This window comes from Bubalus kerabau, chromosome 10 (genome assembly GCF_029407905.1).
Source record: "Bubalus kerabau isolate K-KA32 ecotype Philippines breed swamp buffalo chromosome 10, PCC_UOA_SB_1v2, whole genome shotgun sequence".
NCBI lineage: Eukaryota > Metazoa > Chordata > Mammalia > Artiodactyla > Bovidae > Bubalus > Bubalus kerabau.
Genome location: NC_073633.1, coordinates 84,287,330 through 84,314,812, shown reverse-complemented (window position 1 = coordinate 84,314,812; position 27,483 = coordinate 84,287,330). Strand labels below are relative to the sequence as shown.

Sequence of the window (27,483 nt, the reverse complement as noted above, 5' to 3'; positions counted from 1 at the left end):
GGTGGGGGGTTAGGCTGTTGGCCCTTGACCGAGTCAGCTCTGCAGAGAGACTTATAAACTGGTTCCTGGATGCAAGTCCTACACCTGGATGTTTCTTCAGAGCCCAGGTGAGCCACATTCCTCTACCACCTTCTGAGAAGGGAGAATCACTCTTCTTGTTAATCCCTATAGCTGCTTCAACCTGACATTTTAAAATTAAAATATATATATATATATTACACAAATGCTCCTGGAAGAACAGCAGAACAGTAGAAAAATGTACAGTGATGGAATCTAAAGTGTTTTATTGTGTTTTCTTCATTTTTGGATGAGGGAATCGAGAGGAGAGATAATAGAGTTGTGAGGGTTTGTGGAAGGTTCAGACAGCCCTGTTTCCAGGCCCTCCATTAGTATCCAAGCCAGCAGGCTGTGACTTTCCTTTTTTCCCATCCCCAGGTGACCTCAGATGGGGAGGATACATGAATCAGTTAGCTATCTCTTGATTGAAGGACACTTGTAAAGAGTTTATTTATTTTTAATTGGAGGATGATTGTTTTGCAATATTGTGTTGGTTTCTGCCATACATCAACATGAATCAGCCCTAGGTATACACAGAAAGACACTTTTTTTGAACCCTTCGTACCTATTTGGCAGTGATGGGCATGCCTATGGGAGTTGAGGTCACCTTTCCCCTACCATTAAGTAACCAGCCCCTCTTATATTCTGAGCCGTAAGTATTTCTGGCCTGTTTTTCTAACCCATTGGAGGTCCTCTGAGATCATTTCTCTATCCCTATTTCTGTTCACGATTCCTCGTGATATAGCATTTCCATAAATATCCTTAAGCATCCTCTTACATACTGTTTACTCATCTTCTCATCCATTAGGAAGATATTCACCAGACCAAGCCTGGCACCTCGTTCTTTGACTTCATCTAAACACACCTCTGCCTCCAGACATTCAACCATTTGTCATTTCCCTGGGCCCTGCAGATGACATGCGGTCTTCTACCTATTATTACGTGCTGGAAAATGCTGCAGTATAGTATAATTTAAATTATTTGTGGAGATGAAATTTCCCAAAGGCCCCCAATTGTATAGTTGTCTTCAGCCCCAAGGTTTGATCACACTGTGTACCCATCATTCAGGAACTTCATGTCAATATCTGTAAGAGACCATTGAACTTCCTGTCTGGGGTTGGTCACATGAAGCCACCCTGATTCTACTCACCTCCATTTCCCTCAGCACTGCAATTTCCCTTCCACTGCACAATCTAGAATGGTGTCCCTTTTTATTAGAACAATTATTTGTAATGCCTCCCGATTACCCCAATTAAAATTTATAGATAATATGACATACCTGTATACATAAATTTAAAAATCAATATGCCTAAACTGAAAGAAAACTAAAGGGAAAATTAATTATAATACAATACCACATATTCCAATATGGATTGCTTGGGCACAACGACACAGAAAACAGAAGGAAGGAGCCAGGTGCTGGAACCTGTGCATAGAATCACTGAGAATGTTACATTCTCAGCCACAAATACCCACAAGATACAGGTGTGTCATGTGGGTGACTCAGATACCAGGAGAGGCGCCCCTGAAGTTGATGTGGTTTTTCCAGTCGGTGAACCTCTCTTGGTAAAGTTCCCAACATAAAGTACAGTATCCCCTTGGTTTGCACTCCAGTGGTATTCCTGGTCAATTCAGTATATGTTAAAACTGTGCAAAAATCTCCTGTATTTATTTCAGAAAGGAGTTTGGTTCTAGATGCTGATAACTATGAATGGGCGTTTCCCCTCTGTGAATGCCCAGTGGCATGTTCTAAGTTATGTGGGAGGGTTCTTTCGTGGGTTGTTGTGGGAACTGCAGGGCGTCCGGCATTCCAGGTCCCCACTAATAAGTATCTGCAGCGCTCCCCACCCACTCTGGTGCTGACACAGGGCCCCCACATCCCCCCATTTCCAGGGGCAGCCCCACTGGGAACTACTGGTCTGGAAGAACAAGCAGGAGGGCCAGGAACTGGGAGATCTGCTTTCGGGTCAAGGCACCTTAGTACTTGTATGACCTTAACTCTGGCTGCCTGGGTCTCCTCTCTGGAAAGGGGTTATTAATATAATGACACACTTGTCCTTGGTCTTTGGGACTGTGGCTCACGGTGCTCCCTCCGTGACCTCAGGTCAGCCCAGAGCATCCATATGTATCCCACGGTGTATGTCCCAGACACAGCTCTCCCTCACTGTGGTTTTCTCCTGGGCATTCTAACATATTTATGTCTCTCTTAGGGCTTCCCTGGTGGCTCAGATGATGAAGAATCTGCCTGCAATGCAGGAAAGCCAAGTTTGATACCTGGGTAGGGAAGATCCTCTGGAGAACAGAATGGCAACCCACCCAGTATTCTTGCTTGGAGAATTCCATGGACAGAAGAGCCTGATGGGCTACAGTCCATGAAGTTGCAAAGAGTCAGACATGACTGAGTGACTCACACACACACACACACACACATCTCTCTTATGTGGGAAGAAGGAAGGAGGAAGGGAGAAAGGACACCTCCCCCTGCCCCCATCTCTACTCTCCAGCAGCTTTTCTCTCCCCTTCCCTTCATAAGCAAAATTCTTGAGAGAGTCGCCTGTCCACACTGTCCCAGTCCCAAAGGTCCCCAGGAGCCTCTTTGCTGCCGACTCCCCTCAGTCCCCATTTGGCCTGCCTCTGCGGTTGGCCGTGGCCCCTCACGCTGTCCTGCCCCCACTTCCCTAGGAGGACCCCTTCCTGGGCATCCTGCTCCCTCCCTGGCCCCTCCACAGGCTTCATCATCCACCCTCTGTGGGCCCAGGAGGTCACCTATTGCACCTCCTCCCCCGCAGGCCCCTCCTCTCTACCACTGCAGCCAGTGGGGGCTGAGACCTGCCTCCAGCCTAGAATCCTGTGGGCCTCAAAATTAGAGCATCGAAACACAGTTCACTGTGGATCACCTCTGATGCACACCTTTGCCTGCATCCTCTTCTCTCAGTGAATGACCCTACCATTGCCCAAGTCAGAACTATGGGTGCCATTCTCCTCTCTCTCTCACACCTCCTTCCTTCCCGCCTCCTGCCCCACCTCCAGTAAATCTCTCACTGAGTCCTTCCAGTCCTGCTTTCTTAATAGTTCTGGAGTCTTTGCTAATTTGAGTTGGCTGCCTGACCCATGTTGACATTTAGGATTGCAACCTGTACTTACTGTTTGGCTGGATTAAGGTCTCTAGAGGCTCTTGGCACGGAAGGGCTTAGGGTTTCCTAAGTAATTAAAAATAAATTAACCTCATTCTAAATTATAATATAAAATAATGTTTTCAGAAACAACAAAATTTATTTGTATACCAAAGTCACTGCAGCTTCTTTTTTATTCTCTCTCGTAGCTTCCTTTTTAATCTCTCTCATTTGCCCTTCTTTAAAAGAATTTCTTCTGGTGCCCCTTTGTGACTGGTGGCCCTAACTGTGTGTCTCGTGGGCCATTTGGACAATCCGGGATCACTTAGAATGTCAGCCACCTGTGGCCTGAGGTGTCTTTGCCTGTGGTCTTTGCCTCTTGGGTATTTCTGTGTACTTGGTGGCATGACATAGATACTGAGTAATTGTTTAAGGAACATGTGAATGAGTGCATGAATAATGAGATGAACTTGAAGTAGGTTCATTTAAGTAAAAGGCACTGTCAAAGTTATTATCATTACTAGGCTTCTGGTATTTGGTGCTACAGTAGAATTTCCAAGATTGTATATTTACAATGTTCTGAAGACAATCAGCGCCACTGTTGTGCTTCAGCTTTCTTACTTCAACCCACTTAGCACTGAGTAGTCTGTACATAAGAGATGCATATGAGGATTTCTGAATTAATAAATAAATGAAGTTGCACAATATGATGGTTTGCTTGATTCCCTTTCCTGCAGTGAGGCTGCTTAAAGAGACTCCATCACCTGCCCCTTATTTAAAGAGGTGCGTTATTTAAAGTGGCCATACCCTGGGACTTCCCTGGTGGTCCAGTGGTTAAGAGACCATGCTTCCATGGCAGGGGGCACAGGTTCGATCCCTGGTAGGGGAACTGCCATGCGGTGTGCCCAAAAAATAGAAGAAAAAAACAAATAAAGTGGCCACACTCAGCTGTGACAGACATGGTACTTGGGGGAGAGAGGCTGTGCCTGCATGAGATCTCAAAAGGGATGAACATAGTCTAAAGACCTAAAGTCAGGCAGTATGAATAGGACTAACCACAAATCTGGGCAGCATCAGATCACATCAGTCCCTCAGTCGTGTCCGACTCTTTGCGACCCCATGAATCTCAGCACACCAGGCCTCCGTGTCCATCACCAGTTCCCGGGGTTCACTCAGACTCATGTCCATTGAGTCAGTGATGCCATCCAGCCATCTCATCCTCTGTCGTCCCCTTCTCCTCTTGCCCCCAATCCCTCCCAGCATCAGAGTCTTTTCCAATGAGTCAACTCTTCGCATAAGGTGGCCAAAGTACTGGAGTTTCAGCTTTAGCATCATTCCTTCCAAAGAAATCCCAGGGCTGATCTCCTTCAGAGTGGACTGGTTGGATCTGCTTGCAGTCCAAGGGACTCTCAAGAGTCTTCTCCAACACCACAGTTCAAAAGCATCAATTCTTCGGCACTCAGCCTTCTTCACAGTCCAACTCTCACATCCATACATGACCACAGGAAAAACCATAGCCTTGACGAGATGGACCTTTGTTGGCAAAGTAATGTCTCTGCTTTTGAATATGCTATCTAGGTTGGTCATAACTTTCCTTCCAAGGAGTAAGCATCTTTTAATTTCATGGCTGCAGTCACCATCTGCAGTGATTTTGGAGCCTAGAAAAACAAAGTCTGACACTGTTTCCACTGTTTCCCCATCTATTTCCCATGAAGTGATGGGACCGGATGCCATGATCTTTGTTTTCTGAATGTTGAGCTTTAAGCCAACTTTTTCACTCTCCACTTTCACCTTCATCAAGAGGCTTTTTAGTTCCTCTTCACTTTCTGCCATAAGGGTAGTGTCATCTGCGTATCTGAGGTTATTGATATTTCTCCCGGCAATCTTGATTCCAGCTTGTGCTTCTTCCAGCCTAGCGTTTCTCATGATGTACTCTGCATATAAGTTAAAAAAACAGGGTGACAATATACAGCCTTGACGTATTCTTTTTCCTATTTGGAACCAGTCTGTTGTTCCATGTCCAGTTCTAACTGTTGCTTCCTGACCTGCATACAGGTTTCTCAAGAGGCAGATCAGGTGGTCTGGTATTCCCATCTCCTGAAGAATTTTCCACAGTTTATTGTGATCCACACAGTCAAAGGCTTTGGCATAGTCAATAAAGCAGAAATAGATGTTTTTCTGGAACTCTCTTGCTTTTTCCATGATCCAGCGGATGTTGGCAATTTGATCTCTGGTTCCTCTGCCTTTTCTAAAACCAGCTTGAACATCAGGAAGTTCATGGTTCACATATTGCTGAAGCCTGGCTTGGAGAATTTTAAGCATTACTTTACTAGCGTGTGAGATGAGTGCAATTGTGTGGTAGTTTGAGCATTCTTTGGCATTGCCTTTCTTTGGGATTGGAATGAAAACTGACCTTTTCCAGTCCTGTGGCCACTGCTGAGTTTTCCAAATTTGCTGGCATATTGAGTGCAGCACTTTCACAGCATCATCTTTCAGGATTTGGAATAGCTCAACTGGAATTCTATCACTTCCACTAGCTTTGTTCGTAGTGATGCTTTCTAAGGCCCACTTGACTTCATATTCCAGGATGTCTGGCTCTAGGTCAGTGATCACACCATTGTGATTATCTGGGTCATGAAGATCTTTTTTGTACAGTTCTTCTGTGTATTCTTGCCATCTCTTCTTAATATCTTCTGCTTCTGTTAGGTCCATACCATTTCTGTCCTTTATCGAGCCCATCTTTGCATGAAATGTTCCTTTGGTATCTCTGATTTTCTTGAAGAGATCTCTAGTCTTTCCCATTCTGTTGTTTTTCCTCTATTTCTTTGCACTGATTGCTGAAGAAGGCTTTCTTATCTCTTCTTGCTATTCTTTGGAACTCTGCATTCAGATGCTTATATTTTTCCTTTTCTCCTTTGCTTTTCGCTTCTCTTCTTTTCACAGCTATTTGAAATACCAGGTAATACTTAGAAGGCTGTGGTTTCACAAACATACACTGACTCATTAGTATGGGCTTGTGGATAAAACAAGTGTCAAAACACTCCAGCAAATATTAACTACGTCCAAGAATAGATCTAAATAATCCTGTCCTCTCGTCCTGATAGGGTGGTCTCCTGGAAGATTGCTGATCTTGGGGAGAGAGAGGAGTAAACGGGTAGAGAAGTAAGAGAAGGGGAAGGCCCCACTGGAGAGGAAATGTGTCTATGAGGGACCCATTGACAGGGCTAGAATTTGGGGCCCAGGTAGACAGGTGATGACCAGTGTCCCCCTGCATTCACCCTCTATCTGCTCTACTCCATCCCACCCCCTAATGGCAGGGGTTCCTGTGTTGTTGTCATTATTTTTCTCCTAACTTTTTACTTGACAGTAATTTCAGACTTACTTCAGAAGTAACTTCAGAAAAGTTGCCAGAATAGTACAGAACACACATGCATGCATGCTAAGTCACTTCAGTTGTGTCTGACTCTTTGCTGCAGACCCCAGGCTCCTCTGTCCATAGGATTCTCCAGGCAAGAATACCAGAGTGGGTTGTCATGCTCTCCTCCAGGGGATCTTCCCCACCCAGGGATTGGGCTCTTTACCACTAGTACCACCTGGGAAGCCCACAGAATACATATATACTCTTTATCCAGATTCAATATTTTTTTAACATTTTGCTTTATCATTTATGTTCTCTCTCCTTCTTTCTCTTTTTTCTGAACCTTTTTAGAGTCAGTTGCCTACATGGTGGCCCTTTCTCTCTGGATAATTCATGTGTGGATTCCTAAGAATAAGGATACTGTTTTATAATATCTGCAGTATGTTGAACTTTAATATGACACTATCTAATCTGCTGATTTTATTGCAGATTTGTTGATTAACTTAATAACATCCTTTGCAGCATTTTTCTCCGGTTCAGGATCCAACATGGCATTTGTTATGTCTCTTTAGTCTCTTTTCATCCAGAACAGTTCCTCAGTTTTTCTGTCTTTCATGACATTGACATGTTCAAAGAAGATAGCCTCCTTTTCACCTTAAAAAAAAAAAGGAAGACTCTTCCCTTTGGACTGGTCTGTTGTTGGTTTATGTTTAGATGCCAAGTTGCGCCTTCCCGGCTAGCACGCACAGGAATGATATTGTGTCTTTTTCAGTGTTACATCCAGAGGCACCAGATGTCCTTCCGCCACTTTTGTGTGATGTTAAGTTTGATAACTTGGCCAAGGTGTCCCGTTTCTTCACTGTGTGTTTACTGATTTTTCCTCACTACTAATAAGCCGTCTGTGGGGAGACAAGACCATATGAATGTCTTACTCCTCATCTACATTTTGCCCCAAGACTTAGCAATCGTCCACACTGGGTTTACAGGTATTTCAGGATCCCACCCAAGGGATGGGAGGTCGAGCTTTCCGGGACCAGGTGACATATTTATGAGGGCCTTACCCACATGGGAGGGCCTGGCTGTGCCACCCAGCCCTGTTGAGTAACCGCATCGCCATGATAATTTCCCTCTTCCTGCTCCCACCAGAAACAGAAGCTCATTCATCATTCACTCAACTGAAACATAAGAATGTTCTTGCGAAAGCTTCACAGCTTTATTTGGGCACGGTAGGGTATAAAAAGAAAGCTCATTCCTTCTATGCCTTTAAGAAGCCTACCATTGAGTTGGGGAGACAAGACTTGGTCACTGAAAGATAAAGGACATGTAAGTCTTCAGTACTGTGACCCCACAGGACAACTCATCAAGAGTTATCCTGTGACCCTGGAGAATTAGAGGCTCTTAGGGGTTTGGGAGGAGAGGGATCAGGGTGGTTTAGGTAAGATTGATGGAGGGACTGTTCATTAACAAGGGTCATCTCTGAGTGGGCACTGAAGGACAGGCAAATCTGGGTAAACAGAAATAAGGGCATTCCAGGAGGGGAGCCGTGTGCGCAAAGACCCAGAGATGAGAGCGTGGATGGAGCGACTGGGGGATGGCAAGTTATGTACCAGCCTGGATGGGGCCAAGGGTTGCTGTAGGTGGCAGGATCTACCCCTTACTGACCGCCTACCTCATACCAGGCATTAAAAAAAAAAAACAAAACTTTTCTGATTCTACAGGTGATACATGTATGGTGTAAGAAGCTTAGAAAAATAGAGTTATACAAAGAAAATTTTTAATGAAGTCACTCTGTTCTTTCATCCAGAGATAACCAGTTAACCGTGGAGTGGTTCCTTCATTTCTGAGATCTTTGACATTCTACTGGCAATGGCTCATTTGGGTTCATAGATTCAGGAGCCCTTCTTGTCCCTCAGAGGATATTAATCACACTGTGACAAATGTTTCAGTCTATTGACTTTATTAATTTTGTTTTCTAGCAAGAACTTGTGTTCTCTAATTTGGTGCTTCTTTGGATGTTTTGGTTTTTGTCAAATGTTTGGTGAGTCTTGGCTGTGTTTCTCTCTCTGTATTTTGATGTTTTTCAGTCACCTCTGTATGAATCCCAATTACATGCTCTCGAGCCAGCCACCACTGTTTGGGGACAGGAGGGTGGGATGTACCTGCTGGGGATGCAGGAGCTCTCTAGGTGTCCCTTTGCCTCAGTGCCCTAATGTCCCTGGTGGAGGGATACCTGGGTGGAGACGTGGGGCAGGGGCTGCTTCCCTGGCTGCTCCAGATCCCATGACCAACCATTCAGGGCCTCTCCTGGACCCCTAATCTGCTTGCTCCAAACTTGGAGCTCCCAGAGCCATTCTCCCAAATGTAGAATCCTTAGCTACCCTGTTGGGGTTCAAATCCTAGCGCCGGGACTTACTAGCACTATGACCTTGGGAAAACTATGTAACTCTGGGTCTCATTTGTAAAGTGGGGAAAATAATAGTCTCTGTCTCAAAGGATTTTTGTGAGGGTTCAAAGAGATATATTCATACAGCATATATATGTGCTGTATGAATGTCAGTTATTATTATTTTTCATGGTTTTATTTGGGGGGGATTGTGGTTTCTCTCTCAGTTTATTCTCATTTGCTTCCATCTTCAAGGATAGAATTCCCTCTTGTTTTTTGGTGCTCTAATGGATTTATTCTTCTTGGAAAATGTCTTTTCTGTCATTTTCAAGGGCCTTGTGGGAGGTACACAGTTGCCCCTGGGCTGCCATCTTGATACAGTGATACATTTCCTTCAAATCTTCTTTAGTGAGTGTCTTACTATTACCATCTGTAATATGTACACGAAGGCATCCATTGCCGTCTCTCTCTGCTCACCCAGGAGCCTGACCCAGGGCAGGACTTGCCACCTGGTCTGGGATCCTGGATGCTGACTCTGTCTTGTGCAGGCCTGGGAGGTGACGAGTCCTCTTCTGGGCCTTCTGCAGGCTGGTTTGACGCCGTCCTAATGAATGTAATGGGTCCTCTGCTTCCTTTGTCAAAAGGAATGTTAATTATTTTCAGCAGTCTAATTACGTGGCTAATGAGAGCCTGACTGAGATAACATTCCCTTTAATTACTCTTGCCTAAGTGCTGTTTGGAGCCATATTTGAACGTGTTGCAAGGCTCGGTGCTTTCACAGTGGATGGAGCTGTCTGGGAGAAGCTAGTCCAGAGGGACCAGGGTTGCATGGCTTAAGGCCCCCAGAGGAAGTGCCTGGCTGCAGGCAGCGCCCAGCCTCATGTATGCTGGCCTTTCCTCTGGGCCATTACCTAAAGGGACGATCAGTTCAGGTCATGTACAGAGCAAACAGCGACCATCACAGCTCCTCCTGAACAACTCATTGCTCAGTCTTCCCCCCAGTGCACCTGCCCTTCAGGATCCTCTTGGCCCAGCCTCTCACTCTTGGGGGACCTGCCCCCTGCCTTTTCTCCCATCCAGTACTTGGATTTTGAGTTCCTATACTTGGATTTTGAGTTCCTACTGTATGTCAGGTTTTATCCAGGACATGAGGATGCAAAGATAAGGAACCCATGGTCCAGATGTCTTTCCCAAACCAAAAATTTGATCACACCCTTCTCCTCTTTGCCCAGGAGCAATGTCACGTGTCTGTATTCTGACCCCTACCCCCTTCCAGGGTTTATCTTCTATACCATGACCTTCCTTTGGTTCTGATGTGTTCTAAGGTGTCTTTCAATAACTGGGCCTTCATGGGCAGATCCATGGAAGGAATCTCTCCCAAGCCCCTGGGTGGGCTTGAGTAGGCTGGAAGGGGCAGGTCATATGAAATTGTTTGCTGTAAGAATGAAGGGGCAGCTGTAGGTGGCCTGTTGCCATAGGAGAATTAAGTGCCCTGACTCCTGTCCACACATCCGCATTTCTCATGAGTGATGGGAGGGGAAGTGCTGATGAAAACCTTGGTCCTCCCATTTTCCAGCTGTCATTAAACCTCTGAGCCTCCCTTGCCTCCTGAGTCAATCCACGTCACGAGCTCATGGAGGGGACCCGCGAGACGACCTGTGTGGCAACTGGCCAGCATGTAGAGGGTACTCAATAAATGGTTTGAAGTATTTTTTAAAAAACACTCCAAGCAGCAGCCCCTACACTGACTTACAGCCAAAGATGCAAGGACAGGTCTCACTCACCAATGGCCAGGGCCCTCTCCTGGCCTCTTGGATAAAAGTCACTCTTCAGACAATAGACAATGACTCTCTTGGAACAAGGGTTCATTCTCCCCCATCTCACAATGGCAGCCTCGGTTGACTAGGTCTGAGTCTGTGAGAGAGAAGGAGGGCAGGGTGTCTGTTCAGAAAACAAAGATTTCCAAGAGCAAGGAAGTGAAGCTCAGCCTTAGGTCTGTAAGTTTGCCAGCCTTTGGTCACCCTTGGTAATTCTGAGAGCAATGTCCAGTGGAACTTTCTGTGATGATGGAAACATTCTACCTCTGCACTGGCCAATATGGTAGACACTTGCCACATGTAGCTCTGAGCACTTGAAATGTGGCTTCAGTGACTAAGGAACTGGATTTTTAAATTCTATTCATTTTTAATTAATTAAAGTTAAAATTTAAATAGCTATATGTAGCTATCAGACTGGCTAGTGCAGTTGTGCAGTTTTCAGAAAATTCATCTCTGAGTACTTCCTTTTCTTGGCTTGGGCCTCATCTCTAGGCTACTAGTTTTCACATGTCCCGTTTGGAGAAGATTGTTGAGTGTGCTGTTGGCAAAGGCCAGGTGAGTCAAGGGGCAATGAAAAAATCAGTGACCAGAAGGGCAATTTGGAACCCCCAGGGCTATAGCCATCCTGCTGAGATTCACCGACTGTGCAGGGCATCTGACCTTCTTATTCTGCAGTTCTGCCCCCTTACAGTCTGCAGGGGCCAAAGCCACTGGTTTTCACAGCAGCAGAGATGGGTAGGTGGTGCTCAGGTACGTGATTCTCATGCCAGCTAGGTACGTTCCAGATGAGGGAAAACCACCTGTGCTGGTCAGAATTTTCTTGATCACAAGTGACAGAAAATCTAACAAACTAACTGGAGTAAAAAGGAATATCTACTTTCTCGTTAAGGTGAAACACCCGGACTAGAGAGGATTTGGTAAAGTTACTTAAATTCTTTTGATCAGAAGCAGGTGGAAGTTCTAGGCCATCAGTCAAAGGATTTTGTCTTTCCATTATTGTTCAATACAATTGCCAAGCAACAGTGGAAGGTTTCACAATTTCCAGCCCCTGACCACAGAAAGAGTCTTCAGTGGGCTGGTTGTATTTACTTGGCACCTGAGCACTTTGCCCTGACCTAGTAGACCCTGTAGGGATCACCAGAGGACTCTGGGGGTAGGGAATGTCAGACCCTTAATTACACGAAGCTTGTTTAGCTTGTTTCTGCCTCAGGATCTTTGCACTTCTGTTCCCTTTGCCTGGAATGCTTTTCCCGACACCCTTTGCAAAGCTTCTCTGCATCTTTCTGACCTATGCCCGATGCTAGCTCCTTAGAGAAGCTTAAGACTCGCCCTCCAGCATCTAGTTTCTTTCTGTCCCCTACCAGGCCTTTTCCCTTCTTCATGGCCTGATCAGACATTACAGCATGTGCTGGCTGGCTTCCTTATTGTCTGTCTCCCCACAGAGCCACGAGCATCAAGGGGGCAGGAACCTCGCCTTGTTCACAGTGGGTGCAGTGCCTGGCCTTCAGCAGGTGCTTGGTCAATATTTGTTGACTGCTGGAATACGACACCTCTGATGAAGAAACCAGCCTCCACAGGACTTCTTGGACCCGGTCCCCTGGTTGTTTAGAAATCTCCGGGGGTGGCTTGGCTGCAGAAGGCTGTGAAAAGTAGGGCATTGCGTGTCACGCTGTTGACAATGTCCAGACTTGTCCTTGCCCTGGGCTTCTTCTGCCTCCGCTGGGGAGGCGACGAAGGGGCAGGGTCTCCATTGCTCCAAAGGAAAGGTGTGGTGGATTTACCTGTGGGAACTCCTAAGGATGTGAGCAGTAATAGGGAGAAACCAGAGAGATGAATTCCTGCTCAGTGTGGGGGAGGCTGTGAGGCCACTGTCGTCTCTTCCTATCCAGCTGACAGCAGGAACCTTGCTGGGGTCACATGATGAGGATCCCAGGGCCCCTCAGCTGCCACCCGGTGGGATCTGCATAGGGGATTATTGGCAGAGGGGAGGGGAGGCAGCTCTGTACAGTAACATACACCTCACTCTGGGACGGCGGCCAGGCAGCTAATTAGAGAGCCCAGCAGCTGTCCAGCCTTTCAGGCAGTGAGCAGCAGCCACCCAGTGCCAGGGGGCGGGATGGGAGGGAAGGCAAGGAGCGCAGGGTCAGAGACCACTCTCTAAGGTGTAGGGGGATGTGGGCAGGCCGTCAGGGTTGGTTCTGGGGGGAGGAGGAGAGGGGGGACTCAGGGAGAGTGGGCTGGAGAGTGGGGAGGAGGAAGGAAGAAGAAAAGGTTATCAGGACAGGGTGGTCTGCAGGTGAGACAGAAGATGGGGCGGGGGGTGGGTGGTGGTGGTGAGATGTCCAGCAGGCAGGCAGGGAAACCCAAATTCCAAGCCCAGGGTGAGGGGAATGGAGTGGAAGGACATGGCCAGGTGGAGTGGGGAACCCATCCCCTATCTCCACCCTTTCTTCCGCATGCCAGACAGGCCCCAGGGCCTGGGGCTCCTTGCTCCCCAGAGAGAGCTGACCACACTCAGCCTCCCCGACCCACCCCAGGGGAATTTGGAGTTCCTATTGCATTTGCAGCTGAGCTGTCACTCCTTGGTTTGGGAAGTTGCCAAATCCACTTGCGTTCAGGGTTGGTCTTACTACAGGACAAGTAAAAGCAGTTGTTCTGGGTCGAAAGGGAAGAACTGGGGAGGATATGCATAACCAGAGCAAACTCCAGTGGGTCTCTGAGGCATCTTCTCTTTACTTTATGGGCACCTGAGTTGGGGAATCTGTGGAAGAGAATAGGAAAGAAAAAGGCATAGTGTTTGCTTGCCGCTTCCTGGTTTCAGTCTTAGGTTCTGAGCCATGGAGAAGGGTTGTGGGGGAGGGTAGATTGGATTTTGAGGTTCTAGTTGGAGAAGCAGAGATTCAATCCTGCAAGCCCAGCTTACCCTAAATAGTTACAGGGGAGGAGAGAGAGCGTTGCGGTGGGAATTTCCTGCCAGCAGCTGCTGGTTAAACCTCTTTGGGAGATGAATCCTACGTATATGAAAACTGGATGCGCCTTTTGAGAGTGCCAGCACATTGTAGAAATAACAGAATAGGCATTGGTATTCTCTGACTTGAACCTGAGCTTGGCCTCTTGCCTACGTGAGAGCCTGCAGTGTCTCCCAGGATGCCTAGGATGCGCTGTTCCAGCCCCATCTCTTCTCTCACATCTTCTGTATCATCCAGACCCCAGGCACTCGCCCCATCTCTCCTGACCTTAGGCTGGGTGATGGCTTTTGGAGGTAGGAGAAAGGATAGCAAGTACCCTTCTTTCTTTCCTCTGCAGAGACAGCCCTGGCCATTGTAAACCAATATTTACGTGCGTTGTGGGAAAGAACCCTTCTGTGATGGTGGCCTAAAGATTAGAGAACATACGGGGCTTCTCTGGTGGCTCAGATGGTAAAGAATCTGCTTGCAATGCAGGAGACCGGGGTTCAATCCCTGGGTTGGAAAGTTCCCCTGGAGAAGGGAATGGCTACCCACTCCAGTATTCTTGCCTGGAGAATTCCATGGACAGAGGAGCCTAGGGCTACATACAGTCCATGGGGTTGCAAAGAGTCAGACAATGACTGAGTGACTTAACACTTTCAGGCATCATTATGTTTGATTAATAACACTGGATGTTGCAATCACCCAATAATTTAGCTGGAGCTTTCTCTACCTTGCCTGTCCCTCCATCCAACAGAAGTTCCATGGATTCAAGGGATTCACCATGTGAAGGGGGAAACAGACACTGAATCGTTTTAAGATGGGACCATATGTTTCAATGGGAGGATGTTCAATGCCCTGTAGAAACATCGGTGATAGAATAACTGGGGGACTGTGGGAGGATCTTGTCAAAAGAATGAAGAGGGGCAGGATCTCAAAGGAGGTGTGGGTGTGATGGGCTGCGGAGGAGGGCAGTTAGAGCTTGAACTTGAATGTGGTCTCTACTCCTTCAAGCTTCTGGGGCATCTGGTTGGGTTGAAGGAGAAGCTAGATGGATAGACTCAGCTGTATGTTTTCGAGTAAGCGGCTTACGGAACAGACTAAGTAGATTACACTCAATGAAGGAGGAGCATGTGCGGACATGGGCCTTGAGAATGTGACTGGGTGGGAAGCAACTGGAAGGAATGCCGTGTGGAGAGAGGGGTGACTCTGGAGCCCCCAGGACCAGGGTTTGAATCAAGTGTGTGGATTTGGCCTAATCGCTTAATGTCCTGCAACTCAGTATTTTCATCTTTAAAACGCAGCAGGGTTGTGGACAGGGTGGGAGGTAGACTAATTCCTGCCTTCCCTGCAGGAGTTTGGGGAAGAATCATAGAGATGATACACTTGAAAAAGTTTAAGTTCTCCCCCCATGTTAGTTATCTAAGGGCTCTTCGCCCGTTCCTCTCTTCCAGAAACTTCTGGTTCAGGTCATGCTGTCCACAAGGGAGCATGCCCTCTATACCCTGGGACCCAGTTGCAGGGCCAGGGAGTGTCAGAGGAGGCTGGGGACAGGTGGTACACTGCAGGCAGAGGTGGGAGCCCATCACGTCCTTGTCCAGCACCCCCACCTGCCCCTGGCTCCCCAGAGGGAGAGCCTGCAGATGAGGAGGGAGGGGGGCTCCAACCTGAGGAGGGGCCCCAGAGGGACCCCGTTTTGACTGCTGCACTTCATCTGCTGGGGCAGCCCCACAGCCAGTGAGAGGCTCCCAGGGCTGACTACAGGCAGGCTGTGCTGCCAGGATGTGGGCTTTGGTTTCTGTTTCTGTTTGGGTTTGACTTGTGCTATCTCTGGGCCTGCTTAGGGCCCAGAGAAGGGGAAGTGCCCGTGAAGAGGACTCAAACTCCCCAGACATTGGGCCATGGTGATGCTGGGGGTGGAGGGCGTGCTGGACATGCTGATGACAGGTACGTGCCAGGGTGACCCCTGCTCACGGTCTGGCAGGCTGGGAGAAGGGAGTGGGGGGGCCCTCCTGTTTGTGGAGGAGATGGGGAGGGGCTGAGGCCAGGAGAGCATAGCAACCCACAGCCCCTCACCCCCTCTGTCCTTCATCCTTCAGTTCTCTCAGTGAGAGGCTCCGGGGAGAGATCCGGGGGTGCACACCTTTCCTACCCATAAGTACATGAGCACACAATGAATTTCAGTTCCCCAAACCCTGCCCTTTCACTTCTCTTGGCTCCCCTCCCTGCTGCCTTGCAGGTTGTCAGCTTTGGAAGCAAAGGCCCAAGTCATCCCTGCTCAGAGAGCCTGGGGGGTGAGTAGAGGGAAGGAGGAGGGGGGCCATGGGCAGCAGCTCAGGTAGTGCCTCTGTGTTCACCCTGCTTGATGTCCACTGGGTATGGTGACAGTTTCCCCGGTCACACACTGGTCTCAGTTTCTGAGCAGCTGGTCCCTCCTTCTGTAGGACTGGGCTGGATCTGCGCTCTGTCCTTGGGCTCATGCAGAAGGGGCAGTGTCCCAGGGATTTTTCAGTGGAAGCTTCAGCACCTTCATATTAAAACAAAAATGTTGTTGTTCAGTTGCTCAGTCATGTCCGACTCTTTGTGACCCCATGGACTGCAGCACACCAGGCTTCCCTGTCCTTGAGTACCTCCCAGAGTTTGTTCAAGCTCATGTCCATTGAGCTGATGACGCCATCCAACCATCTCATCCTCTGCTTCCCCCTTCTCCTGCTGCCTTCACTCTTTCCCAGTATCAGGGTCTTTTCCAATGAGTCAGCTCTTCAAATCAGGTGGCCAAAGTATTGGAGCTTCAGCTTCAGCATCAGTCCTTCCAATGAATATTCAGGGTTGATTTCCTTTAGGAAACAAAAATAAATGTTGAAATCTCTACCAAATGGTCAAGTCTTAGGGCTATATTAAAAATACGTGTGTGGCAAGGGATGTTATGAAATCAGATTTACATCGGCTTGTAGTCAGTTACTGATGTTAATGGGAACAGTCTGACAATAATAATAAAAATAACAGAATGAATTAAATTTGAGTGAGTGGGGGTGTGGGGAGAGGGCTTTAGCACACATTGTGTTGGTGTGCTTGTTTTTCCAGGTGTAATTGTGCTTGGCTCCCCAAATGCTAAAAACAAATGTCCTATGTTGTCTGTCTTCTGTGAGGTTCTTGACTGCCCTTGAGAACAGATGTACCCACTACAGGGTGAAGGTGAGAGTGTAATTTGAAGCTAAATTGAGAAGGGAACTGGATTCTAAAATTATATCCCCGCTCAGATTTACAAGTGTGCACACATTCACTCATGGCGCAAGAAGCGCTGAGTCCTAGCCCCCGTGGGAGTCGCCTGGGATCCTTGCCGGGTTCTCATCACCGGATTAACCAGACCTGGGCGAGCAGGATGGCTGGGAGGAGGTGGCCAGCTCCAGGAGAGGGCCCCGTGGCCTGGGGGTGATGCACGTCTAGTGCTGAGCCAGTGCCTGGAGTTGTCGTGTTTGCCTCTCTGACCAGCCTGGTAGCTCAGATCTGGAGCAGTTTAAGCTGATGAACTCCTCCTCTTTAATTCCAGGGATAAATGGAAGCCACCCACCCAGTAGCCAAGGATCAGCTGAGCCCTGGAGCTAATGCTTGCTCACACTGTTGAGAATGGCACTGCGGCCCAGCCAGGCACCGGGACAAAGGTTAACCCAGGACACTCGTGGCCAGTGATCCTGATGTCTGTTCAGAGCCACGCACTCAAGGGTGTGATAAGTGAGTATGTTACTGGCTCCCAGGGGAATCACTGGCCCTTCCTGCCTCAGCAGCACGAGCACACATCTGGAGATTCCACTTCTGAGCCTGCTTCCCATCCCAGGACCTGTCACAGGGTTATGGTTTTGGAATGAGAGGGGGTTTTCCAGCAGTTTCAGTCCATATCACATGCTCGAGCCATCTTACAGCTACATGGCTTCTAAAAACCAGGCCAGAGCCAGTTGAGCTAAGTGATGGGAGACACCCAGCCCTCAGGAGATGGCAACTTCTCCAATTCTCATTCTCATCTGTAGACTCATGAATGCGTTGGGCCCTGGGCTTCACCTCTGTGCAGTGGGAACTGGATCTTACCAGACTCTGCCCAGAAGCCATGAGTGGATCACGTGGCTTGGGTAGGGCATCCGGGGCACTGGATGGGGAGGGATTTGTGGCGTATTGGCTGCCATAAACGTCGTCAAGAGGAGCAAGTCCTCCACTGCTTCGCAGTGTTTCAGCCACATCTCCTCCTTAGTCCAGAGGAGTGGCCTCTAGGGCGAGGGCCCTCTGGCTGTGGAGTCTCCTCTGTCCTCACACAGCCTTTCTTTCCAGCCTCAGCCTCTGGCTTTTCCTTGATGACACTTTTGAAAATGACAATTGGCTGCTTTACCCAGAGGCTGTCCAGCCTAAGGGCTCATCTGTCTGAATAGGGCAGTCAGTTCCACTGAAGGATTCGGAGCCAGCAGGTCAAGAGCTCCCCAAGAAGGCAGGGCAGGGAGGGCCGGTGCTTTTGCACTCCTGACTGGATAGGCTTCCAGGAGGTGTTGGACTGGTCCATGGGAGCCCAGAGCCCTTAGATTCTACTTAGGAGAGAGGGCAAGGGCAACTGGGCACTTCTTGGCTTTAGGTAACTCTTGACTCCAATGCTAGTTGATAGTTGAACACTCAAGGCTAGAATTTACTTTTCAGTCGGCCAAGGCTTACAAAATCAGTTCGTGACTGGACAGTCTTTCAGGAAGGGTGTTACTGTGTTGATTTATAGCCAAAGTGGTGTGAGCAAGCCTGGGCCATGGGAGGGTGTTTGGGGTGGATGGATGGTCACGGAGGCCACTATGGGAAACGCAGCTACTCAGACAGAGACCTAGTCCCTGCATTACACAGAATTCCCCGGAACAGCCTAACTCATCAGTCTTAAAACAGCTGTGCCTTGGACTTCCCTGGCAGTCCAGTAGTTAAGACTCCGTGCTTCCATTACAGGGGGCGTGGGTTCGATCCCTGGTTGGGGAACTAAGATCCCACATGCCGTGCGGAGTGGCCAAAAACAAAACCAAAATGGTTATACCCTTTCGTCCAGTGATCCCGCTTCTGGAATCATTGAGAACTCTTTCGTTAGGAAATAGTCCCAGCAAAGACAAGGGCTGAATTTTCCTGTCACAGGCATAAAAGAGATGTTTCTTGTGGTGTGATTGTCCGAGTGGATATGGAAAACAGTTGTTCTCCCTTTGTTGAACATCTCAGTTAAGTAAATTATAGTTTCCCACTTGGTGGAATATTATGCAGCCATTATAATGAGGAGGACATGGGAAATATAACAACTTGAAAAAAATGATTATGATGTCATGAGTGAAGTGTCAGGTTACAGGATAAGTACATTACGGTAACTTGTAAAATACACACATGAGAAAAGATTGCAGAGGGGAAATGATAATGGCTGCTAGTTGCTAGAATTATGAATGCCTTTTCTATGATGCATGAATTTGTTTCTTTTAAAATGAAATTAAATCTGGATGCATACACACCATACCTTTAAAAGTGATTTTCTCTAAGACGTGGGAAGATGGGGGACTTCTGCTTTCTACGTCATTCCTTTCTGTCATGTTTAAATTTCAACTGTGAGCACATGTCATTTTTGTAATTGGGAAAAGGACTTTAAAATGCTAGAAATAAAAAAAAAAATTTTAAAGGCTATATTTCCCAAGAAAGAGTTGACGAGAAAGGCTGAGCTGGTTAACTTTTTATACCTGCTCCTATCAGTTTAAGGACCTGAACCTGTTTGGGCCCATTCACTCATCATCAACTCATTTATTCACAGATAAAGCCAGTGGATCTCACTGCCGGGCACTGTTCTAGGCACTGGTTACCCAGGAATGAACAAAGCAGAGCCCCGCCCTCGTGGAACTTTCCTTCTAATTGGGAGAGACAGACAGTGAACAAGAAGCAAAACAGCAGAAACTGAAAGTGCTGTGACTAAAATGGCATGCTGTGAGGGAGGGGAAGGCTGTTTTGCATCAGAGATCAGAGAATCCTCTGAGGGGTAATGGATGAGCTGAGATCTGAATGACAACAGAGAGGCAGCCTCAGGAGGTCTGGGAAGGGGGTCCTGCAGCCTGCAGACACCACCCGCAGGCTGTCCATTGCTGCCTGAGCCCTGGTGAGCCTCTGTGCCAACCTGACTTTATGCCCCAGGCCCACTTGCCCCCCCGCATCTGCCAGCTGGGATTTGCTTAGCATCCGAGGCCATCTGAATCCTCCCCTGCCGGCCACCCTGTGTGGATCGGTTGCTTCTGAAACTCTGGCTGCTGCTGCTCCAGGCACAAGGCTTCTCTGGGCAGCCTCCACTGCTCTTGGCTGGCACTGCCATGGCAAGGCTGGGGCATCTAAGATTCCCGGCAGCACTGGGGTAGGCTGGCAGTCAGGGAAGCTCGGGGTAATATATGTCCTGGTGAGAGGTCTTTGAATGGCACGTGCTGCTGCGATGGTCCTGGGAGGGTCAGCTATGACCCAGGAGGACCTTCACGTAGTTCCTGCCAGGATGCAGCTTCAGAATAGAACCTGGCCTCTCAGGATAGGCTGAGCGCCTTCAGCAGCTCGGACACCAAACCTGAGCTTCACTGATGATCTACCTAGAAGCTCCTGTCCTTCTTGCTTTCCTGTTGTCTCTCCATATACCGTCTCAGCCTGCCACAAGCAGAAACTCAGAAAATGTAGTGCCTTAGAGCAGACTGCAGTCAGGCTTAAGGGCCGTGAGGCGCGCTGATCAGGAGGGAAGACTCTGGAGCTGGGTTTGAGTCCCAGCGGACGGCTACCTTGTACAGCCGTAAGAACCTGGGCTAATTTTGCAGCCTTTCTCTGCCTCAAACTCCCCATCTGTGAAATGGGCTTGAAGATTATCTGAGTTAACACATGGAAAGTACTGTGAAGACCGCCTGATTATTATATGACTTGGGAAGTAGCAGGCGGACCATCCCTGGGAGCTTTCCTGGGGGACACCCACAGCAAGAGAGGGTGGAACTGTACAGCGTTCTGGTCAGCCAGTGACCACAGGTATTTTCCCCCACTTGCTTCCCTTCTGGCCCTGAAGGCCCTCCCTGCTCTCCTTCAACCTGATGACCACAGGGGAAGCTCAGGACTGTTTGAGAACTTGCATCTGGCACCCAGCTGTCAAGGCACCCACCCACCCTTCAGTGACTCCACTCCCCTACCAGGAGACTAGACTCAGGGTTGCTTAAGCCATGCCCCAAATCCCTTGCTCTCAGGGGCCCCTGGAAGGCTTGTGCATCTCCCCAGAGCAGTGGTATTAATTACCTTGTTGCCTGGGGATGGGGAGTGAAATTTGGGAAGTAAATGAAGTGAAAGACCCTGTCTGCATGGAAGGGGAATCCCAGTTTTCTAGCAAGATGCTCCTCTGGACGAAAACTCCCAGAGTCGTCGTGTCGTAGCACCTTAGCTTCTGGGAACAAGATGGGAGTTTTGGGCAAAACCAAGAGCAGTCACCCCATCTGGTTTTGCCTCCAGCCCATCTTGGACTTGAATGGTATTCTCTTCACTTCTCTCAACTACTCTCTCTGCTCTCTGCCACCTAAGGAAAAGCTCAGCAGGTTCTGAGAATAGCAGGTGAGATTCTCCTAGGGAGCCAGGCTCGGAAAGCCAGCCTTCCCCCCTGCCCCACCTGTTTCCTGGAAGGGGTGGCGTCCTGTCCTTGGACACTCTTGGCTCTGGTCCTTTGCGGGAACTCCTTGTGCCCAGATTCTTTCATCATACACGAGGGCTCTTGTGCTTGTGTGCCGTTCCCCCGAATCCTACTTGTGAAACCATCCGCTGCTCTCCAGATTGTTTTCTCAGTCTTGCCCATGCTGTCTGCTGTACTCCGCCCTGAGTTTTCTTTGCCGGGCTGTCCCATCTTTGTGTCACAGTCCTGTTTGTCAGCAGGAGAAAGAAGCAACATCTCATGAGCTGCTGGTTCCTCTTGATGCCACTCTGACTGGGGCAGAACAGGAGGTACTGGAAGGGCCTGGGGCAAAGGGTTCAGGTGGAGGGAGGCCAGGCAGGGATGGGGGGGCTGTTGGGCTTAGCAGAGGGAGGGGGAGCTTGTACTAGCTCAAAGTTTAAGCATAGCTCCGGTGATGATTAGAAATGGGTTTGGGGAGTGGAGTTCTGAAAATCCTCTCCGGCCACTGGCCGCCTCTAATTTTAGCGTCTGTCCCATCACAGTGTGAGCTGCCATCCCGGCTGACGACACTGCCTCACATCCCCGTCCCTGTCCTCACCCCTGCCTTCTGGCCCGGCCAGGACTTCCAGCTTTCCCCATTCATCTTCCGTGGACCAATCTTGGCACAACCTCTCAGACGCGGCCTGACCTCACCTAGGTATGCATTTTTCCCCTGCCCCCAACCTACCTGTATTCTTCCAGGCATGGAAGAGTCTAAAAATGGAATCCAGGTCTTGGGCTCGCCCTGTTCTCTCTCCACCACCATCCTCTTACCCTTTGACAGCTACTCCTTTCATCTTGCTTCTGCTCCCTGGGGTTTGGGGGGTCCATCTCTTCCGTGTCACCTGCTTCAGGGTGGGGGTGGGGGCTGGAGCCTCTGATGTGTAACTGGCCAGGAAGCCATTCTTGGCCGCCACAAAAGATGAGACCAAGAGGCAACGAGAGCAGGGTCTTAAAATCAGCATCAAGATGGGGACTGAGCTGAGTGATGTCTCCACCAGTTACATGAGGCTGCTGAAGGACACATCTGAAGAAGCCCCTTCCTTGGGGTCCTGTGGGACAGAGGGGCCAGGGGTACAAGTTCTGGCCAGGTGGAGAGACCTGAGTTCAGGGGAGTCAGGTGGGAGGCAGAGTGGTCTCCAGGTCACCTCCGTCCACCCACCTCAGACCATGGACCCCTCCTCGCTCCTCAGTGAGTTTCACTGGAGTCCCGCTCTGTTCTGGGCAGAGCTTAGGACCTGTTGGGAGTTCAGGATAAAATGAGAGCTTGAGGAACTGTGCAGGAATGCTGGCCTTTTCACTCACATTTCTTTTAAAGCCTGGACCTCACAGGGCTGGTTCTGGGACCGTTCCCCTTCCATCAAACCTCCTCAGCCACACAGGAGCTTCCAGCTCCTGTTGACCCTCCTCAGCTGAGTTTCTGTCCTCCTGTGGGCTGTGGTATGATTTTTATTTTCATGAGTAGCTTGGCTGCCTGGGTTGGGGCTCTTGGTAGGGGCAAAGACCTGACTTGCTTGGCATGGAAGGCTGCCCGGCTGCTAGCAAGGACAGGCAGAAAGACCCTGCCACAGGTGGGAGGGAGAAGCTGACCTGAAGCCTGGCTCTGTGCCAGAAATGAAAGCCACCTTTTTTTGAGCATTCGCTATATCCTTAATAGTGGACTTCTCTTAGCTCATCCATTGGCCTTGTAACCTTGGAGCAAGTTACTCATTATTCTCACATATAAGGAAACTGGGGCTTCCCAGGTGGGTCAGTGGTAAAGAATCTATCTGCCAATGCAAGAGATACGAGTTCAATCCCTGGGTCAGGAAGATCCCCTGGAGATGGGAATGGCTACCCACTCCAGTATTCTTGCCTGGAGGGTTCCATGAACAGAGGAACCTGAAAGCTACAGTCCACGGGGTCGCAAAGAGTCGGACATGACTGAGTGACTCACACACTGCATGCCTTTGCAAAATCAAAATTGTACTAAGTATTCTGTTTCGAAGCCTGCTTTTTTTCTCTTAATATTGTATTAAACAAACATTCATCAAGCGGCTACTAGGGCTGGCCTGCAAACAAATTGTGGCAAAGCTGAGTGCTAGCTATTGTCACAGAAGCAAACGGGGTGCAGAGGAAGGCAGGGCAGTGGACAGCTCCGGAGCTGCAAGGGTTTAGGAAAACATTCACAGAGGAGGACGTGGATCTTGAAGAAGGATTATGACTTCTCGGGCCATGGGTTGGGTGGGTGGCGGGGATGGGGGGTGACCTGTGCGGCAGCAGCAGTTGGGAAGGGCACCCCAGGTAACAAAATCAGCAATGGAGGGAGCAGGAGGAGAGGCTCCAAAGCAGAAGTGTATCACTAAGGGCTTTGCCAGTCATGCCTAGGAGCTGAGCCTTACTCTGCAGATATTGAAGATCCACTAATGGGCTTTAAGTGGAAAGAAACATTGGGTTTGTATTTTAGAAAGACTGTTGTTTTTATACATGCTTTTGCAGTGTGCTGGGTGAGTTGAAAGGAGCGAGGCAAGGCTGGGACACTGAGAGACTATTGGAGTCATCCAGGTGAGAGATGATGAGGCTTGAACTAGAGCAGGAATGAGAAAGAGGAAAGAAGAGGAGGAGATGGATTTCAAAGATATTTAAGAGGTAGAATGGATAGGAGTTAATGGCTGACTTGGTGGCTTTGCCATGTGACTTGCTTGGACCAGTAAGATGTTAGGGGGTGTGACTTAACCTTTAACCAGTATTGAAAAGCACTGGTGCAGTTGGGTTGCTTGCTCTTGGGCCTCGGCCTCTTGCCATGAGAAGAACTTGCTGAGGCTAGTCCACTGGGCCCAGGGAAGGGGCGAGAGGCAAGCGGAGCAGAGCCATCCCGGCCAAGCATAGGACAGACAGAGCCCTTAGATGACTCACAGTCTCGTGACTGAGGCCAGCCAAGATCTGCCAATCCACAGGCATGTGAGTTGTAATAATAAATTAGAGTTTATTTAAGCCACCGAGTTTGGGGATGATTTGTTATGCAGCACTTGCTGAGTGATAAAAATGTCTTCATTCTTGAATTGAGTGTTTACTGTGTTCGAGACACTATTCTTGGCATCTGGGGATGCAGTGCTGCATCAGACAAAGCCCTTAATTTCAGGGAGTTCAGGTTAAAGGGGCAATGCAGCAGAAGAAGCAAGAAGGACCTCTGTCTGCTAACTGGGTGCGTGGTGGTACCATTAATCAAGATGGGGGTCATAGGAGGAAAATAGACTTTTGGAGAGAAGATAATGAGTTCGATTAAGGAAAGGAATATGAGGTGCCCATAGGACACTTGGGTGGAGGTGGTCAGGAAGGAATAGGATAAATAGGTATAGAACACAGGAAAGATGTTTGGCTGGAGATTGAAAATTATCAGCATAGTGAAACAAACTCATCTGTACCAAAGAGAGACAAAGTACTTGCTGTGGATATTCAGAGGAGGAAGAAAGGATTTGTGGTTGGGAGGATGCAAAAGATTTTGTACCAGAGGTAACCTATAAGCTGGGTTTGTACTTGTGGAGGCAAGAAGACAAACACACAGAAAACAATAAACTGGATGGTGGTAAGACAGGGAGAGCTGGAAATGTGAGAATTAGGCTGAAAACGTAGATCGGAGTGAGATCCTGGAGAGACTTGAATGCCAGGCCCCCTGCATTGGGAGCACGGAAACTTAGCCACTGGACCACCAGGGAAGTCCCTACAGATGTCATCTTGTTAACCTCTGTCCCCTCTAGCACTTTGGAGAGAGGATTGCCAGAGGTGTCAGCCCTGAGTCTACTGGCAGCTGGCAGAGCTGTGGTTCATGTTCTTGTGCTTTATCTTCCCATTCTCGGTTTAACCATAAACTCTCTCATCCCACCCTCCATAAAAACTGCACGTCATTTAGAGATGCCTTTTCAGGGGAGGTCTGCGCCAAGGCTTCAGGCCAGAGGACTGGGAGGTAGTTGCTGCCCTTGAGGAGTATACAGGCTGGTGGGATCAAGAGGGCATGTGCCTCAAAATAGTAAATTGGGGTAGCATTGAATAAAGGACCAAATGAGTGGTCCACACAGTCTCCAGCGCAGGGCCAGGCCAGTCTTTGGGGAAATGTGATGGGGCCTTGAAGATCAGTGGGGTTTAAAAGAGAGGAACGGAAGGGAATAAGAAGTAGAAAGGAGGACTCTCTCCTCTGTCAGCCCACTGGTTTCCTTTCAACAAACTAAACATCAAAACCCCACTTAACAGAGCACTTAAAGACAAATGAGACCACAACAAGCCACCACTTCACACTCATTAGAACGGCCATTATCACAAAACCAGAAACTAGCAAGTGCTGGCAGGGATATGAAGAAATTGGAACTCTTGTGCATTGCTGGTGGGAATGTAATATAGTAAGTATAGCTGTTGTGGAAAACAGAAAATGAAAATAAAATTGCCATATGATCCAGCAAGTCTACTTCTGGGTGTGTACCCAAAAGAATTGAAAGCAGAGACTGGAATACATATTTGTACACTCATGTTCAGAGCAGCAGGCTTCCCTGGTGGCTCAGCCTGCAATGCCGGAGATCTGGGTTCTACCTCTGAGTTGGGAAGATCTCCTGGGGGAGGGCATGGCAACCCACTCCAGGATTCTTGTCTGGAGAATCCCCATAGACAGCGGAGCCTGGCAGCTTGTAATCCATGGGGTTGCACAGAGCCGGACACGACTGAGTGACTAAGTACAGTTCAGAGCAGCATTATTCACAGTAACCAAAAACACCCATTAATGGATGAATTGATTAAAAATATATATCTAGATGGATCAGCATCGAATATTATTTAGCCTTAAAAAGGGAAGGAAATTCTGACCCATACCACAACATGGATGAACCATGAAGATGTTCTGCTCGGTGAAATAAGCCAGTCACAATAGGACAGATATTGTAGGATTCCATTTAAATTATAAGATACCTACGGAAGTCAAATTCCTAAAGACAAAGTAGAACAGTGGTTGCATGGACTGGGGAGGGGATGGAAGTCCGCGTTTAATGAGTGTGCCGTTTCAGTCTGGAATGGGGGAAATGTTTTGGAGACAACTGGTGGTGAAGTCCACTCAGTGTACACTTAACACAAGGTAAAGTGGTAACTTTTATATGTTCACACACACACCCAAACGTTACTGGCTCCTTAGATCTCAGAAACATGATGTGGAGATGTTTGAGAAGTGAAGGAAGAGATGGGAACCCCAGTGGCAAAAGATGAGCAAGTAGCTTGAAAGTGAGGGTGATTCTGGGCCAGGATAGCCGCAACTTTCACTGACCACGAATAAATCCTAAGAAGTTAAGATGGGGAGTGTGCTAGCCACCTCCCTCTGAGTAGCACTTGAGGAGAGTTGGCTCAGAGGAAGCCAGTCGGGGCTGTTTGTATTCTTTTATTTCTCCTGCCTCCCTGGCTCAGGTAAGGAATATGAACTGAAGTAAGGGACAAGGTACAGGCTTAGGAATACGATGGCTGACTAAAGAGAAAGGCAGAAGCAGGCTTGAAATCCCTCCGGCTGGCCACGGCAGACCCTTGGGCCGGGCGGCGCAGCCCCTCCGCGCCTCCCTCACCTGTGTGTCCTTTGGTCCCCAGCGGCCAGTCGGCACCATGGCTTCCGCCGAGCCCCTGACGGCGCTGTCCCGCTGGTACCTGTACGCCATCCATGGCTATTTCTGCGAGGTGATGTTCACGGCGGCCTGGGAGTTCGTGGTGAACTTTAACTGGAAGTTCCCGGGGGTCACGAGCGTGTGGGCGCTCTTCATCTACGGCACGTCCATCCTCATCGTGGAGCGCATGTACCTGCGCCTGCGTGGCCGCTGCCCGCTGCTGGTGCGCTGCCTCATCTACACGCTCTGGACCTACCTGTGGGAGTTCACCACCGGCTTCATCCTGCGCCAGTTCAACGCCTGCCCCTGGGACTACTCCCAGTTCGACTTTGACTTCATGGGCCTCATCACCCTGGAGTACGCTGTGCCCTGGTTCTGCGGGGCCCTCATCGTGGAGCAGTTCGTCATCCGCAACACCCTCCGCCTCCGCTTCGACAAGGATGCCGAGCCCGGGGAGCCCAGCGGGGCCCTGGCCCTGGCCAATGGCCACGTCAAGACTGACTGA

At 48.9% G+C, this 27,483-nt stretch overlaps 1 protein-coding gene across 3 annotated transcripts; it reads left to right on the top strand.

The window, feature by feature from the left end:
* On the top strand, window positions 1-27,483 carry TMEM229B (transmembrane protein 229B). Of its 3 annotated transcripts, XM_055536428.1 has the most exons (4): window positions 17,275-17,408; window positions 21,594-21,662; window positions 21,876-22,030; window positions 26,965-27,483. In XM_055536428.1, the coding sequence occupies exon 4, from the start codon at window positions 26,980-26,982 to the stop codon at window positions 27,481-27,483; it is 504 nt and encodes a 167-aa protein (XP_055392403.1). In that variant the 5' UTR covers window positions 17,275-17,408; window positions 21,594-21,662; window positions 21,876-22,030; window positions 26,965-26,979. The 3 variants fall into 3 exon arrangements, with proteins under 3 accessions (XP_055392402.1, XP_055392403.1, XP_055392404.1); XM_055536427.1 differs by lacking the exons at window positions 21,594-21,662; window positions 21,876-22,030 and adding an exon at window positions 1-107 and having other exon boundaries at window positions 17,227-17,416; XM_055536429.1 differs by lacking the exon at window positions 21,594-21,662 and having other exon boundaries at window positions 17,297-17,408.